The following is a 17,898-nucleotide window of genomic DNA, read 5'->3' as shown; positions in this document are numbered from 1 at the left end:
ATGAGTGGAACAAACTCCAGAGTACCATCATAGAAACTAAGACGTTGTGTAGTTTTAAAAATAGGTTAAATAAATACATGAGTGGGTGTGGGTGGGTGAGAGCTGGACCTGACTAGCTTGTACTAGTAGATCTTAATGGATGTGACCTGGACCTGACTAGGCTGGGTCAGTGGCATACACTGGTAGGCAACTTTAACCTGGTAGATATCACTTTCTTCTTTGTAACTCCAACAATCTCCCACTCAATTAGGGGGACAAAAAAACAGATAAAAAATAAAAATAAACGTTCACCATTATTTATTGAATAGCTATCTTGCAATAAGTGCGGAGATATCACAGTCCAAATGATCTTCCCAATGACATCTACATCCTACTTTCCAAGTGAAAGAACTGTACTTTCCACTTCCAGATGACCATAAGCTCCAACTGTGGGTCATCATATGACTAAACCAAAGCTCATGACAACGTTTCAGTCCAAGTTGGACCGAAATGTCATCATAATCTTCTCTCCTCTCCTTTGTGCATGTTGTGTATATACTTGCCTTGTTTCCTGACAAACCTTACCCAACCTAACTTCCAGAACACAAGTGCAGCTAACCAGTTTACCATAATCCCTCTACAAGGGTTACCCTGCTCATATTCCAACAGCATGTCAAGCCATTGAAACTACTTATCTCCACTCACTCCGATTTAAAACAAACACACACACACACACACACACACACACACACACACACACCTGCTGGAGGCTTAAGCTCCTCCCCCCTCCACTAGAAACAGTTCTATTCTACAGATAAATTACTGTAATTGTAATATATATGCAACATATAACTAAAGAAAAAAAAAGCAAATAGATAACTAACTAAAAGAGAAAAATATGATAAGTCAGCAGAAAATGACTTTAAAAATGCACTGTCAACACTTGGACACTTATTACCTGATGTGCTGGATGTCGCTGCACCTGTACCACCAGGACTGAGTCTGTCCCGACCCTCAGAACCACTCCTACCATTGTCTGTTTCAGCTGTAGTACCAGTGTGAGCAGCAGCATTACTACCAGTGCCAGTAACAGAGGAGGCACTAGTACTACTGCTCTGCCTGGTACCTTCTGCTGCTGATGGTCGGGGATCTAAAATAAAATTAAAATAATAAATTATTAAAGCATTGTACACTATCTACACCAGAGTTATCTAACCTTTATTAGCTTATGCTCCCCCAAAACCAAATTCATCCTAACCCACACACTCAATCTCAAATTTTTTGAAAGCAAAAAAAAAAAAAAAATATAAAAACTGAATCAACATACAAAATATATTGAATTCATATTTTATTGTAAATAAGTAGAACCAAACAAAGTACAGTGGACCCTCGACCAACGATGGCATCATATAACATTAAATCCGACTAGCAACACATTTTAACACAAAAATTTTGCCTCGACTAGCGCTAAAAAACTCGACCAACGCAATTTGTTCCATTCGAGACGCATCCACATGTGGCATGAGCACGCCTCACTTGTCCTGTGGGTGCCATTGTTTACAAGCCAGCCACCGCGGTCGCATCCAAACATACAATAGGAACATTTCATATTATCACAGCGTTTTTAGTGATTGCACCTGCAAAATAAGTCACCATGTGCCCCAAGAAAGCTTCTAGTGCCAACCCTACTGCAAAAAGGGGTGAGAATCACTATGGATATGAAGAAAGAGATCATTGCTAAGTATGAAAGTGGAGTGCGTGTCTCTGAGCTGGCCAGTTTGTACACAAAACCCCAATCAACCATCGCTACTATTGTGGCCAAGAAAACGGCAATCAAGGAAGCTGTTCTTGCCAAAGGTGCAACTATGTTTTCGAAACTGAGATCGCAAATGATAGAAGATGTTGAGAGACCGTTATTAGTGTGGATAAACGAAAAACAGATAGCAGGAGCTAGCATCTCTCAAGCGATCATATGTGAAAAGACTAGAAAGTTGCAGGACGATTTAATTAAAAAAATGCCTGCAACTAGTGGTGATGTGAGTGAATTGAAGACCAGCAAAGGTTGGTTCCAGAGATTTAAGAATCGTAGTGGCATACATAGTGTGATAAGGCATGGTGAGGCTGCCAGTTCGGACCACAAAGTGGCTGAAAAATATGTGCAGGAATTCAAGGAGTACATAGACAGTGAAGGACTGAAACCTGAACAAGTGTTTAATTGTGACGAAACAGGCCTGTTTTGGAAGAAAATGCCAAGCAGGACCTACATTACTCAGGAGGAAAGGGCACTCCCAGGACATAAGCCTATGAAAGACAGGCTTACTCTGTTGATGTGTGCTAATGCTAGTGGTGATTGCAAAGTGAAGCCTTTATTGGTGTATCGCTCTGAAGCTCCCAGAGTGTTCAGGAAAAACAATGTCCTCAAGGCTAATTTGTGTGTGCTGTGGAGGGCAAACAGTAAGGCATGGGTCACTAGGGACATTTTCTATGACTGGTTACACCATGCATTTGCCCCCACTGTGAAAAATTACCTCCTGGAAAATAAATTGGACCTTAAGTGCCTCCTGGTATTAGACAATGCTCCTGGTCATCCTTCAGACTTGGCAGAGCGACTTTCTGGGGACATGAGCTTCATTAAGGTCAAGTTTTTGCCTCCTAATACCACTCCTCTCCTGCAACCCATAGACCAGCAGGTCATTGCAAACTTCAAAAAACTCTACACAAAAGCTATGTTTGAAAGGTGCTTTGTAGTGACCTCAGAAACTCAATTGACTCTCTTAGAGTTTTGGAGAGATCACTTTAGCATCCTAAATTGTGTAAACATTATAGGTAAGGCTAGGGAGGAAGTGACTAAGAGGACCTTGAACTCTGCTTGGAAGAAACTGTGGCCAGAATGTGTAGACAAACGGGATTTTGAAGGATTTGAGGCTAACCCTGAGAAGCCTATGCCAGTTGTGGAATCAATTGTGGCATTGGGGAAGTCCTTGGGGTTGGAGGTTAGTGGGAAGGATGTGGAAGAGTTGGTGGAGGAGGACAAAGAAGAACTAACCACTGATGAGCTGCAAGATCATCTTCAACAGTAAGAGGCCAGACCTGAGGAAACTGCTCTGGAGGAGGGGATAGAGAAACTGAAGAAGTTGTCTACTTCAATGCAATGTGGCTTAAAGTGCAAACCTTTTTTGATGAAAATCACCCTCAGACAGCTACTGCAAGCCGTGTTGGCAACCTGTACAATGACACTGTTGTGAACGACTTTAGGAAAGTCATAAAGGAACGAGAAGTGCAGGCCTCTATGAACAGATATGTTGTGTGACAGAAGTCCAGTGACTCTCAAGCTGGTCCTAGTGGCATTAAAAGAAGAAGGGAAGTAACCCCAGAAAAGAATTTGCCACCTCAAGTCCCAATGGAAGGGGATTCCCCTTCTAAACACTAACCCCATCCACACTCTCCCCTCCTCCCATCCCATCAATCACCACCAGATCTTCAATAAATGTAAGTGTCATGTAATTGTTCATGTCTTCTTCAGTTTGTGTTAAAATTAATATTTCATGTGGTAAATTTTTTTTTTCACTACTTTGGGGTGTCAGGAACGGATTAATTTGATTTACATTATTTCTTATGGGGAAAATTAACTCAACTAACGATTATTTCGACTAACGATGAGCTCTCAGGAACGGATTAATATCGCTGGTCGAGGGTCCACTGTACTCTACTAATTAATAAATGTATAGTGAATATTTAATGTACACAAAATAAATTCTCCATTTGGCTAAGTTAACAAAACATGTGAATTACTTAGTCTAGGCAGAAAAAGAAAAACATCAATGAGGCTTCTGGTTTTTTAATTTAACCCATAAGCAATATGATGCAGCGAGGTCCTGCTTTCTTAGCGACCAGAAGCTCACCTGACTGATTATTCACTCTCCTTCATTCATAAAACATTCCAGAATTTATCAACATGTAATTTTCAAGTACAGTTAATTAAAATATTCCTTTACCAACAAAAAGTAAAAATACTACTGTATCCTAGGAAGTGTTCATGCACCCCGTAATGAGCTTCCAATTACAGTGGAACCTCTACTTGCGAGTTTAATCCATTCCATGATCTTGCTCGAAACTGGATTTGCTCGTTTGCAGAGTCAATTTTCCTCATTTAAATTAATTGAAATGCAATCAATCCATTCCAGTGGAATTCTCTACTTCAATAATTTCGCTATCAACTCTACGGCTTATTTGTGTATCTCACTTCATCTATTATGACATAATAAACAAAATAAATAACATAGAAACCTGATATATACTCTAGAAAGAATAAAATAGTGGTCCCTCGTTTATCATTGTTAATCCGTTCCTGGAAGTGCGATGATTATCGAAAGAGACGATTTTTCAAATCAATTTTCCCCGTAAGAAATAATGTAAATACAATTAATCCGTTCCTGACACCCAGAAGTATTAAAACAAAAAAATTTTTTACATGAAATACAGTGGACCCCCGCTTAACGATCACCTCCAAATGCGACCAATTATGTAAGTGTATTTATGTAAGTGCGTTTGTACGTGTATGTTTGGGGGTCTGAAATGGACTAATCTACTTCACAATATTCCTTATGGGAAAAAATTCGGTCAGTACTGGCACCTGAACATACTACTGGAATGAAAAAAGTTCGTTAACCGGGGGTCCACTGTATAGATGTAGTACATAAACAATACAATGGGACATGAATGAAACATTAACAGCATAATACTTGCCTTTATTGGCAATTCTTCTTAGTGTATGGAAGACTGGAGGAGGAGGAGGAGATTGGATTAGTTACTGTTTGGAAGGGGAATCCCCTTCCATCAACACCTCAGGTACCAAGTCCTTTTCTGGGGTTACATACTACTCTTCTCTGTTTCTTAATGCCACTAGGGACCAGCTTGAGAGTCACTGGAGTCCTGTCTCGCAAAAAAAGTGTCCAGAGAGCTCTGTTTCTTCCCTAAAATGGGCCAAGACTCTGTCACTGTATATGTTGCCGACATGGCACGCAACATCCTTCTCAGGGTGATGTTTCTCCATAAATCTTTCCATCCTAACCCACATTTCAAAAATCTCCTTAATTTCTGAAGAAGGCACCTTCTTCCATCTCTCTTCCTCCTCTGCAGCAAGATTCTGAGCTGTGATCTGTTGATGTTCCTGCCGAAGCTCTTGCAGCTCCTCAGTGGTTAGCCCTTCACTGTGGTCCTCCACCAACTCTTCCACATCCTCCAAACTCACATCCAACCCCATGGAACTCCCCAGTGCCACAATAGATTTCACAACTGACATAGGCTTATCAGGGTCAGCCACAAACGCTTCAAAATCCCTCTTGTGGACACAATCTGGCGACAATTTTCTCCATGCAACAACAGCTAACTTGATTTCCTTTTTCTCTGCCACGATGGAAGATATGGTTGTATGGGGTTTGTTATACATCCTGGCCAGTTTGGCCACACGTACCCCACTTTCATATTGTTCAATATTTTTCTTAAATTCAATCGTATTTCTCACCTTCTTTACCAAAGGCTTGGCACTAGGAGCTTTCTTTAGAGCCATGGTAGCTTATTTAGCACTTGCAAGCACTAAAATAAATGGAATATTATGAAATACACCTACCATCTGACTTACGACCTGCTCGACATACGTCCACTCAACTTACGACCGTGCATCTGGCAGCTGGGCTGGGCCGGCTGATGCACACTGCTGTACAATATTTGACAATACTCGCGGCGGCAATGTCATGCAGGCAGCATCAGTTTGAGTAACCCTGCCCTACCAGCAGCATCATACCGTATTAACTGTACTAACTGGACAGTAAATTTCACCATGGCCCCTAAGATGAAGTCTGAATCTTGCACTGGAGATTGTGGCAAGAAAGGCTCTTATTCTCAAACTCTCTATTTGTTTTCACTGTTGCACATAAACCTGTCTGTATCTGTCTGCCTGTATATCTGTCTGTATCTCTGTGTGTCTGTGTCTGTCTACTAGTGTATGTGTCTTTCTGTCTACCTGTGTCTGTCTTTGTCTACCTGAGTGTCTTTCTGTCTACCTGTGTGTGTCTTTCTGTCTACCTGTGTGTGTCTTTCTACCTGTGTGTGTCTTTCTACCTGTGTGTGTCTTTATGTCTACCTGTGTCTGTCTTTATGTCTACCTGTGTCTGTCTTTATGTCTACCTGTGTCTGTCTTTATGTCTACCTGTGTCTGTCTTTATGTCTACCTGTGTCTGTCTTTATGTCTACCTGTGTCTGTCTTTATGTCTACCTGTGTCTGTCTACCTGTGTGTCTGTCATTCTGTCTACCTGTGTGTCTGTCTTTGCTTGTCTGTCTCAGAGCCACTCATTAACCCTTTGACTGTTTCAGGCCCCTCTCTGAAACTGTCATTCTATGTCGCCAAATATTCGAAAAAAAAAAATTATTTTTTCTTATGAAAATGTTAGGAATATTTTTACTAGTGTTTTAAGCCTAAAAAAAATTTGTGCCATCAGTACTTACCGAGATATAGAGCCGCAAAGTTTGCAGAAATTGACGTGCGTACGGCAACAGCGGCGACTGCCGCCCACCCGGTATTCTTTTATATACTCTAATTCAAAGGTTTCTTGCATTTTTCTTTTCCAGGTAACTTATGTGGCCTGTGAGACCAATGTAAGGTGCATTGTTCAAATATACACTCATTATTTACAACACAATAACAGAACAAACTTTATCACTATTAGTTTGTGTATACACTTTGTTTACACAAACAAACAATACAAAACAATGTTTATTACTATTGTTCCATAATATATATACATATGTACAGTCACTAACCACGTTCCTAGAACTGCTGCAGCTTGTGGAACTCTTTGAAACATGGGTATATGCAGAGGGGCACTTCACACTCCTCACACATAAAACGAGTGTCTCTGCGTGTTTGTGGGCGTTTTGTGGTATGCATACATACATAACACCTCTTCTGAGCATTTTTCTTGGCAGTAGTAGGAGGCAGTTGTATAGGGTAGTGATCACCAGGCCTCATACGAGATGACGTCTGTGGGCGCTGGTCTATTGCAGGAGTTGCTCCTTGGTACTTTGCAATTATTTGTCTGATTACTGACAGGCAAAATTCACCATATTTTGGTGTTTTGTTGGTCTTCAACTTGTATATGTTATAAGCATTTAGCATAGAGATATCAACAAGATGGAAAAAAAGTTTGATATACCACTTATAACTCTTGCGTACACAGTCCGCAAACCCAATCTGCATGTCACATTTGTCCACTAAGCGCATATTGAGGTTGTAGTCCATGACAGCTGCAGGCTTTAGAATGGGTTCATTGGTCTCTCTGTTGTCCCTGCCACTGGGTACCATTTCGTTTGTGTGAACTGATGTCAACAATGTGACATCACGTTTGTCATGCCACCGAAATGCCATGATGTCATTGGCAGCAAAGGCTTGCACCTCGCCTCTGCGAGTGCCAGCGTCGAACCTTGGCATATGTTTGCAATTACCACGCACTGTGCCACACACGTCTGTCAAGTTCACTCGCAAGAAATCACTGAGTAAGGGGCTTGTGTACCAGTTATCAGTAAATAACATATGCCCCTTACCAAGATATGGTTCCATCATTGTTCGAACCACATCACCAGAGATACCCAATAACTTCATGGTATCTCTCAAAGTATTACTGCCAGTGTACACAATAATATCTAAAACAAGACCACTTCTGCAATCACAGAGTACAAATAGCTTTATACCAAAGCGTTTCCTCTTGCTTGGTATACATTGCTTGAATGAGAGTCTTCCTTTGAATAAAATCAAGGACTCATCAATAACAAGCTTCCTGAAGGGATAAAAATACATGCAGCACTTTTGTTTCAGGTACATAAACACATTTCTTATCTTATATAACCTGTCGCTTCTGTCAAGCCTGGTTTTGTCTGAAAAGTGTAACATACGTAACAGTATCAGGAAACGATTGACACCTATAATGTCACTAAAACCTGGAGTTGAAATCAGGCGATCTGTTGTCCAGTATGTGGTGACAGTGTGCTTATACACATGTGGCATAAGCATTATTGTTGCAAAAAACAGGTACATCTCTGCCACAGTTGTCTCCTTCCACTTGTGTAGCCGTGATTTTGGCGAGAGAATTGTATTTGCCATGGTGTAATCACAGTATGTATTTGTTTCCCTGACAATGATGTCCATCAGGGGTTCATCGAAAAATAACTCAAAGCAGTCCAGTTCACTGGCATTGTTCCCAAGTGGACAAGATGGCTTTATTCCACTTTGTGTTTCATCAAAGTCATGGGGACTGGGAACAAACTCGTCACCGTCCTGCCAATCCCAGATGCGGTCTGCTGGTGGGGTCTGGATATTGTACCGTGGTTGTGGCTGTGCAGGTTGTGGTGGTGCAGGTTGTGGCAGTGTGGGGTAGGGTGAGGCTGGTTGTTCTGCTGAGTCAGCCGCGTGGCTAGTAGCGTGGCCCGGTGATGGTGCCACATGGGCCGTGCCACCCTCACTATCACCACCACTGCCTCCTCCCTCACTGTCACCATTCATACCCATCGTTACAATATCGTCATCTTCACTATCAGGTCGTGGTGTTGGGCCACGGGATGTGCTCCCAGAGTTTCTCCTTCCCCTTGGAACAACATATGAAACACTACCAGACCACATACTACGTCGTACATACTGGCGCTTCACTGGGGAATATTCACTCTCACTGTCACTAGAACTGCTTTCAATGACCTTGAAATCACTATCACTACCACTATCACTGCTATCATCAGGGTGTTGTACACGACCAAATAGTTTCCTCTTTCGTCCTGGTACAGGCGAACGTGAACGTGAACAAGCCGGCACAGCACCAGAGGTCGAAGGTTGTGGGTCATCTGGGTTTTCATCACTATTTAAGTTATCCTGGGCACTTTTTTCAGTAACACTCACTTGAAAACCCTTGAATTCACTGTCACTGACATTTTCATCGCTGTTAGAGCTATCACTTGGGAACAAAAGACCTCCAATCCGCCGAGGAGTGAGGAACTTCTTACCGAGAGGCATGGTGAAAATGGACTGACAACATGGCGTTCCCACAATGCACCGCTGGGTCCCAGATTTTTTTCACAGGGTGCACACTGACCACTGAGACCCATTCTCTCCCGTGTAGGCCTACCAGGCCTTTGGCGCTCGATTTGAAGCCGCTAGAATTTGTGCGTATAAATACGTCAGAAACATTGGCTCGTAAGACGTATTTATACGTCGGAAACAGTCAAAGGGTTAACCCTTTCAGGGTCCAAGGCCCAAATCTGGAGTCACGCGCCAGTGTCCAAGAATTTTCATAAAAAAAATTTGTTATTTTTTCTTATGAAATCGTAGAGAATCTTTTTGTGAAGGTAATAAAACAAAAAGTACGAAATTTGGTGGAAAACTGACAAAATTATGCTCTCGCGAATTTTGATGTGTCAGCGATATTTACGAATCGGCGATTTTGCCGACTTTGACTCCCATTTTAGGCCAATTACATTATTCCAATCAACCAAATTCTTAGCTATTTCACTAGTATTACTTCTATTCTATCGATTGAGCACAAGAAATCGCCAAGTCAACTGTTTCAACTACAAAATAAAGTGATCGGAAATTGTTAATTTGGCCAATTTAACACAAAGTTCAAAATATTCCAATTTCAAAATAGGGTCCAGAATGAACAATGCAGGTATTCCTGGAACTAAACTAACAATTTCTCTGTTCATTAGTTATGTTTTGAAGCTTTACAAATAAATTCCATTTTGATTTTTTATTCACATAATAAATTTTTATTCACACCAAAAAATAGAAGATTTACTGTTATGCAATACTGTAATAATTGTATAAATATCATCACCATATTTGTGAATGTATATTAGACCCACCAGCCGACGTGTATTAGATGTGTGAGGTCGTTTGTTTACTCTTGAATATCGGCAAAAATTTAACATTTCTGCTACTTTGAGCTCAGTTTCAAGCCATTTCCAGTGCTAAAACCAATCAAAATCATCTCTATTTCTGTAATATGTCTTCCATTCTATCAAATGAGACCAAGAAATCGCAAATACAACTATAAAAAACATACGAAAAAACACTGCAAAGTTGCTGTTTTAATCGAAAAATCATGATTTCATTTTTTTCCTCTCATTATACACAGTGTGCTGCAGGATCTGTTTTATGTGGTGCACACATACCACATAGATGTATTCTCTCATATCTAGGCCCAAATGTACCACTCACAGTTTATCAGAGTGAGCTGAGCTCATGGCGTAGATCTACGGTTTGGACCCTGAATGTAAAGCCGTAGATCTACGGGACGGACCCTGAAAGGGTTAAGAGTGTACTTGGTCATGAAGATGCCATATTAATAATGATAATAACAATAATAATCACTGAGGCGCATTAAATGTGTATAAAACGTTAATATAGACATTTTGCTTAATCCATCTATGATTTTTTTTCAAAATTATATAATAAACATGCTACATAACATATAAATTAACAAATATGAGATGTTTTTCTGGTCGGCTTGACAGTGAACAGGAATCATTCGTGTCCGGGTTGGTAACAGCAACAACAACAACGTTTGTTTACATAACTCGTGAACATTCTACATTCTCATTCTCTCTCTCTCATTTATTCATTTAATCTTGTTTACTCACCTCTCACTCTACTTTAAAACTACAGATATTTTAAGGTAAGTAATGAGTGGACACGATTATTATATTATAGCTTAATAATAATAAAATTAATATTAGTACATATGTATTATTGTAACAATAATGATTATTCTTTCTTTCTTTCAACACACCGGCCGTATCCCACCGAGGCGGGGTGGCCCAAAAGGAAAAACGAAAGTCTCTCCTTTTACATTTAGTAATATATACAGGAGAAGGGGTTACTAGCTCCTTGCTCCCGGCATTTTAGTCGCCTCTTACAACACGCAAGGCTTACGGAGGAAGAATTCTGTTCCACTTCCCCATGGAGGTAAGAGGAAATAAACAAGAACAAGAACTAGAAAGAAAATAGAAGAAAACCCAAAGGGGTGTGTATATATATGCTTGTACATGTATGTGTAGTGTGACCTAAGTGTAAGTAGAAGTAGCAAGACGGTATACCTGAAATCTTGCATGTGTATGAGACATAAAAAAAGACACCAGCAATCTTACCATCGTGTAAAACAATTACAGGCTTCAGTTTTACACTCACTTGGCAGGACGGTAGTACCTCCCTGGGCGGTTGCTGTCTACCAACCTACTACCTAGATAATGATTATTAATATTATTATTAATTTAGGGCACTGGAGCACAGATCCACTGTATAGCACTTTGTCTGGATTTTTTGGGTTATCCTAGGTAATTACTAATATGTATGATAACTTGACTTATGTGTACCTGTGAGAGAGAGAGATACAAAGAGACAGTCACATACGGTCAGCCAGTCAGCCACCCATGCACCCACCCACCTATCCAGCCACCCACCCACCTGGCCACCCACCCATCCAGCCACCCACCCACCCGGCCACCCAGCCGGATACGTATTACACATGTTCCAGAGCTGTTTCTCTTTATTTAGGGTATAGGTTACACAACATTCTGGCAGGATGACACTACCAGTGGTATTCTCCCATTCCACTGTGTCGACAATACATACAGATAATAGTAACATATGATACTGTATGCGATGTAAAATTTACAATACATATCACTACCATGTATACATTATATACAGTACATAAATAATTAAAATACAACAATAGAAGTAAATTATGGTAAAAAAAAATGAAATAATGATTGTACATTACATTGCAGTATTATGTAGGTAGTTTACATATATAGGAAAGTTTTGACATTATGCCCTACCCAATATGTCAGCAATTTTCAAAGGTTCGACTTACGTCCATTTCGACTTACGACCAGTTGGTCGGAAACAAGCTTGGTCCTAAGTCGGATGGTAGGTGTATTTCATATGAACAAGTGAGGGGACCGTCGCCCACTGGTAAACAATGGCACACTGGCTGGGAAGGGAGGCTGAGGCGGCTCAGAGCCGTGAGTACGCATCCAGGACGAACAACGATTAGCGAGTCAACCGACTATTTGTGAGCCAATGTTTGGACGAAAATAATGTGACGATTTCCGAAAAGGACGACTATCGAGCCCGACGATTATCAAGAGACCACTGTATGTCATTATATATGTGGCGGTGGTGATGGCGTCCAGAGTTTGTCTGGAGACAGGACAAAATACTTCTTGAATATTTCACTATCATCAACTCTACGACTTATTTATTTATCATAGTTCATTTAATATGAAAAAATAAACAATATAAATAACATAGAAACCTGATATATACTCTAGAATGAATAAAATAGGTCATTATGTAACAGGTGGAGGCAGCCACAACTGCTCCCTCTTCGTTGTGGTAAACACTGCCATCTATTATTCTAATTATTATGTAGTACATTATTATTACATGCGTATTATTATACGTATATTATTATTATTATTATTATTGTACAGTGGACCCCCGCTTAATGATCACCTCCCAATGCGACCAATTATGTAAGTGTATTTATGTAAGTGCGTTTGTACGTGTATGTTTGGGGGTTTGAAATGGACTAATCTACTTCACAATATTCCTTATGAGAACAAATTCGGTCAGTACTGGCACCTGAACATACTTCTGGAATGAAAAAATATCGTTAACCGGGGGTCCACTGTATTATATTATACTATCATTATGATACGTATTATTATTATTATTACAATATAAATAATTTGTAATTTTTATTCACACAAAAAATATAAGATTTACTGTTATACCTTATTGTAATACAGTGGAACCTTGACTTACGAGTTCAATCCGTTACAGGAGCTAGCTCGTAACTCAACTTACTCGTATATCAAATTAATTTTCCTCATTTAAATTAATTGAAAAGCCATTAATTAATTCCAGCACTTTTTTTTTTCTTTTTATTAACACACTGGCTGATTTCCACCAAGGCAGCGTGGCCCAAAAAAGAAAAACTTTCACCATCATTCACTCCATCACTGTCTTGCCAGAAGGGTGCTTTACACTACAGTTTTTAAACTGCAACATTAAAGTTTTAAAAATGCAACATTAACACCCCTCCTTCAGAGTGCAGACACTGTACTTCCCATCTCTGCTCACACTCCTACAGCACGTCAAGTATTAAAAACCATTTGTCTCCATTCACTCCTATCAAACATGCTCATGCATGCCCGATGGAAGTCCAAGCCCCTCGCACACAAAACCTCCTTTACCCTCACCCTCCAACCTTTCCTAGGCCGACCCCTACCCCACCTTCCTTCCATTACAGACTGATACACTCTTGAAGTCATTCTGTTTCGCTCCATTCTCTCTACATGCCCAAACCACCTCAACAACCCCCTTTCAGCCCTCTGGACAACAGTTTTGGCAATCCCGCACCTCCTCCTAATTTCCAAATTACAAATTTTCAGAATTATATTCACACCACACATTGCCCTCAGACATGACATCTCCACTGCTTCCAGCCTTCTCCTCGCTGCAACATTCATCACCCATGCTTCACACCCATACAGGAGCTTTGGTAAAACTATACTCTCATACATTCCCCTCTTTGCCTCCAAGGACAAAGTTCTTTGTCTCCACAGACTCCTAAGTGCACCGCTCACCCTTTTCCCCTCATCAATTCTACGATTCACCTCATCTTTCATAGACCCATTCGTTGACACATCCACTCCCAAATATCTGAATACATTCACCTCCTCCATACTCTCTCCCTCCAATCTGATATCCAATCTTTCATCACCTAATCTTTTTGTTATCCTCATAACCTTACTCTTTCCTGTATTCACTTTCAATTTTCTTCTTTTACATACCCGACCAAATTCATCCACCAACCTCTGCAACTTCTCTTCACAATCATCCAAGAGCACAGTGTCATCAGCAAAGAGCAACTGTGACAACTCCCACTTTGTGTGATTCTTTATCTTTTAACTCCACACTTCTTGCGAAGACCCTCGCATTTACTTCTCTTACAACCCCATCTATAAATATATTGAACAACCACGGTGACATCACACATCCTTGTCTAAGGCCTACTTTTACTGGGATATAATCTCCCTCTTTCCTACATACTCTAACTTGAGCCTCACTATCTTCCTAAAAACTCTTCACTGCTTTCAGTAACCTACCTCCTATACCAAACATTTGCAACATCTGCCACACTGCCCCTCTATCCACCCTGTCATACGCCTTTTCCAAATCCATATATGCCACAAAAACCTTTAGCCTTATCTAAATACTGTTCACTTATATGTTTCACTGTAAACACCTGGTCCACACACCCCCTACCTTTCCTAAAGCCTCCTTGCTCATCTGCTATCCTATTCTCTGTCTTACTCTTAATTCTTTCAATAATAACTACCATACACTTTACCAGGTATACTCAACAGACTTTTATTTTTTATTTTTTTTTATTATCACACCGGCCGATTCCCACCAAGGCAGGGTGGCCCGAAAAAGAAAAACTTTCACCATCATTCACTCCATCACTGTCTTGCCAGAAGGGTGCTTTACACTACAGTTTTTAAACTGCAACATTAACACCCCTCCTTCAGAGTGCAGGCACTGTACTTCCCATCTCCAGGACTCAAGTCCGGCCTGCCGGTTTCCCTGAATCCCTTCATAAATGTTACTTTGCTCACACTCCAACAGCACGTCAAGTATTAAAAACCATTTGTCTCCATTCACTCCTATCAAACACGCTCACGCATGCCTGCTGGAAGTCCAAGCCCCTCGCACACAAAACCTCCTTTACCCCCTCCCTCCAACCCTTCCTAGGCCGACCCCTACCCCGCCTTCCTTCCACTACAGACTGATACACTCTTGAAGTCATTCTGTTTCGCTCCATTCTCTCTACATGTCCGAACCACCTCAACAACCCTTCCTCAGCCCTCTGGACAACAGTTTTGGTAATCCCGCACCTCCTCCTAACTTCCAAACTACGAATTCTCTGCATTATATTCACACCACACATTGCCCTCAGACATGACATCTCCACTGCCTCCAGCCTTCTCCTCGCTGCAACATTCATCACCCATGCTTCACACCCATATAAGAGCGTTGGTAAAACTATACTCTCATACATTCCCCTCTTTGCCTCCAAGGACAAGGTTCTTTGTCTCCACAGACTCCTAAGTGCACCACTCACTCTTTTTCCCTCATCAATTCTATGATTCACCTCATCTTTCATAGACCCATCCGCTGACACGTCCACTCCCAAATATCTGAATACGTTCACCTCCTCCATACTCTCTCCCTCCAATCTGATATTCAATCTTTCATCACCTAATCTTTTTGTTATCCTCATAACCTTACTCTTTCCTGTATTCACCTTTAATTTTCTTCTTTTGCACACCCTACCAAATTCATCCACCAATCTCTGCAACTTCTCTTCAGAATCTCCCAAGAGCACAGTGTCATCAGCAAAGAGCAGCTGTGACAACTCCCACTTTGTGTGTGATTCTTTATCTTTTAACTCCACGCCTCTTGCCAAGACCCTCGCATTTACTTCTCTTACAACCCCATCTATAAATATATTAAACAACCACGGTGACATCACACATCCTTGTCTAAGGCCTACTTTTACTGGGAAAAAATTTCCCTCTTTCCTACATACTCTAACTTGAGCCTCACTATCCTCGTAAAAACTCTTCACTGCTTTCAGTAACCTACCTCCTACACCATACACTTGCAACATCTGCCACATTGCCCCCCTATCCACCCTGTCATACGCCTTTTCCAAATCCATAAATGCCACAAAGACCTCTTTAGCCTTATCTAAATACTGTTCACTTATATGTTTCACTGTAAACACCTGGTCCACACACCCCCTACCTTTCCTAAAGCCTCCTTGTTCATCTGCTATCCTATTCTCCGTCTTACTCTTAATTCTTTCAATTATAACTCTACCATACACTTTACCAGGTACACTCAACAGACTTATCCCCCTATAATTTTTGCAATCTCTTTTATCCCCTTTGCCTTTATACAAAGGAACTATGCATGCTCTCTGCCAATCCCTAGGTACCTTACCCTCTTCCATACATTTATTAAATAATTGCACCAACCACTCCAAAACTATATCCCCACCTGCTTTTAACATTTCTATCTTTATCCCATCAATCCCGGCTGCCTTACCCCCTTTCATTTTACCTACTGCCTCACGAACTTCCCCCACACTCACAACTGGCTCTTCCTCACTCCTACAAGATGTTATTCCTCCTTGCCCTATACACGAAATCACAGCTTCCCTATCTTCATCAACATTTAACAATTCCTCAAAATATTCCTTCCATCTTCCCAATACCTCTAACTCTCCATTTAATAACTCTCCTCTCCTATTTTTAACTGACAAATCAATTTGTTCTCTAGGCTTTCTTAACTTGTTAATCTCACTCCAAAACTTTTTCTTATTTTCAACAAAATTTGTTGATAACATCTCACCCACTCTCTCATTTGCTCTCTTTTTACATTGCTTCACCACTCTCTTAACCTCTCTCTTTTTCTCCATATACTCTTCCCTCCTTGCATCACTTCTACTTTGTAAAAACTTCTCATATGCTAACTTTTTCTCCCTTACTACTCTCTTTACATCATCATTCCACCAATCGCTCCTCTTCCCTCCTGCACCCACTTTCCTGTAACCACAAACTTCTGCTGAACACTCTAACACTACATTTTTAAACCTACCCCATACCTCTTCGACCCCATTGCCTATGCTCTCATTAGCCCATCTATCCTCCAATAGCTGTTTATATCTTACCCTAACTGCCTCCTCTTTTAGTTTATAAACCTTCACCTCTCTCTTCCCTGATGCTTCTATTCTCCTTGTATCCCATCTACCTTTTACTCTCAGTGTAGCTACAACTAGAAAGTGATCTGATATATCTGTGGCCCCTCTATAAACATGTACATCCTGAAGTCTACTCAACAGTCTTTTATCTACCAATACATAATCCAACAAACTACTGTCATTTCGCCCTACATCATATCGTGTATACTTATTTATCCTCTTTTTCTTAAAATATGTATTACCTATAACTAAACCCCTTTCTATACAAAGTTCAATCAAAGGGCTCCCATTATCATTTACACCTGGCACCCCAAACTTACCTACCACACCCTCTCTAAAAGTTTCTCCTACTTTAGCATTCAAGTCCCCTACCACAATTACTCTCTCACTTGGTTCAAAGGCTCCTATACATTCACTTAACATCTCCCAAAATCTCTCTCTCTCCTCTGCATTCCTCTCTTCTCCAGGTGCATACACGCTTATTATGACCCACTTCTCGCATCCAACCTTTACTTTAATCCACATAATTCTTGAATTTACACATTCATATTCTCTTTTCTCCTTCCATAACTGATCATTTAACATTACTGCTACCCCTTCCTTTGCTCTAACTCTCTCAGATACTCCAGATTTAATCCCATTTATTTCCCCCCACTGAAACTCTCCTACCCCCTTCAGCTTTGTTTCGCTTAGGGCCAGGACATCCAACTTCTTTTCATTCATAACATCAGCAATCATCTGTTTCTTGTCATCCACACTACATCCACGCACATTTAAGCAACCCAGTTTTATAAAGTTTTTCTTCTTCTCTTTTTTAGTAATTGTATACAGGAGAAGGGGTTACTAGCCCATTGCTCCCGGCATTTTAGTCGCCTCATACGACACGCATGGCTTACGGAGGAAAGATTCTTTTCCACTTCCCCATGGACAATAGAAGAAATAAAAAAGAACAAGAGCTATTTAGATAAAGGAGAAAAACCTAGATGTATGTATATATATATATGCATGTGCGTGTCTGTGAAGTGTGACCAAAGTGTA

General features: G+C 40.7%; 1 protein-coding gene across 4 annotated transcripts in view; it reads right to left on the bottom strand.

The window, feature by feature from the left end:
* LOC128685937 (large proline-rich protein BAG6) overlaps positions 1–17,898 on the bottom strand; it is a 264,734-nt gene that overhangs the window by 107,991 nt on the left and 138,845 nt on the right. For all 4 annotated transcript variants that reach the window (XM_070083407.1, XM_070083409.1, XM_070083410.1 and 1 more), the window contains exon 8: positions 938–1,129. In XM_070083407.1, coding sequence (XP_069939508.1) covers positions 938–1,129 — 192 coding nt within the window. The remainder of the gene's footprint in view (positions 1–937; positions 1,130–17,898) is intronic.

Source organism: Cherax quadricarinatus, chromosome 9 (genome assembly GCF_038502225.1).
Source record: "Cherax quadricarinatus isolate ZL_2023a chromosome 9, ASM3850222v1, whole genome shotgun sequence".
NCBI classification, from domain to species: Eukaryota; Metazoa; Arthropoda; class Malacostraca; order Decapoda; family Parastacidae; genus Cherax; species Cherax quadricarinatus.
The sequence above is the reverse complement of the archived record's forward strand: the minus strand, read 5'-3'. Positions and strand labels throughout refer to the sequence as shown.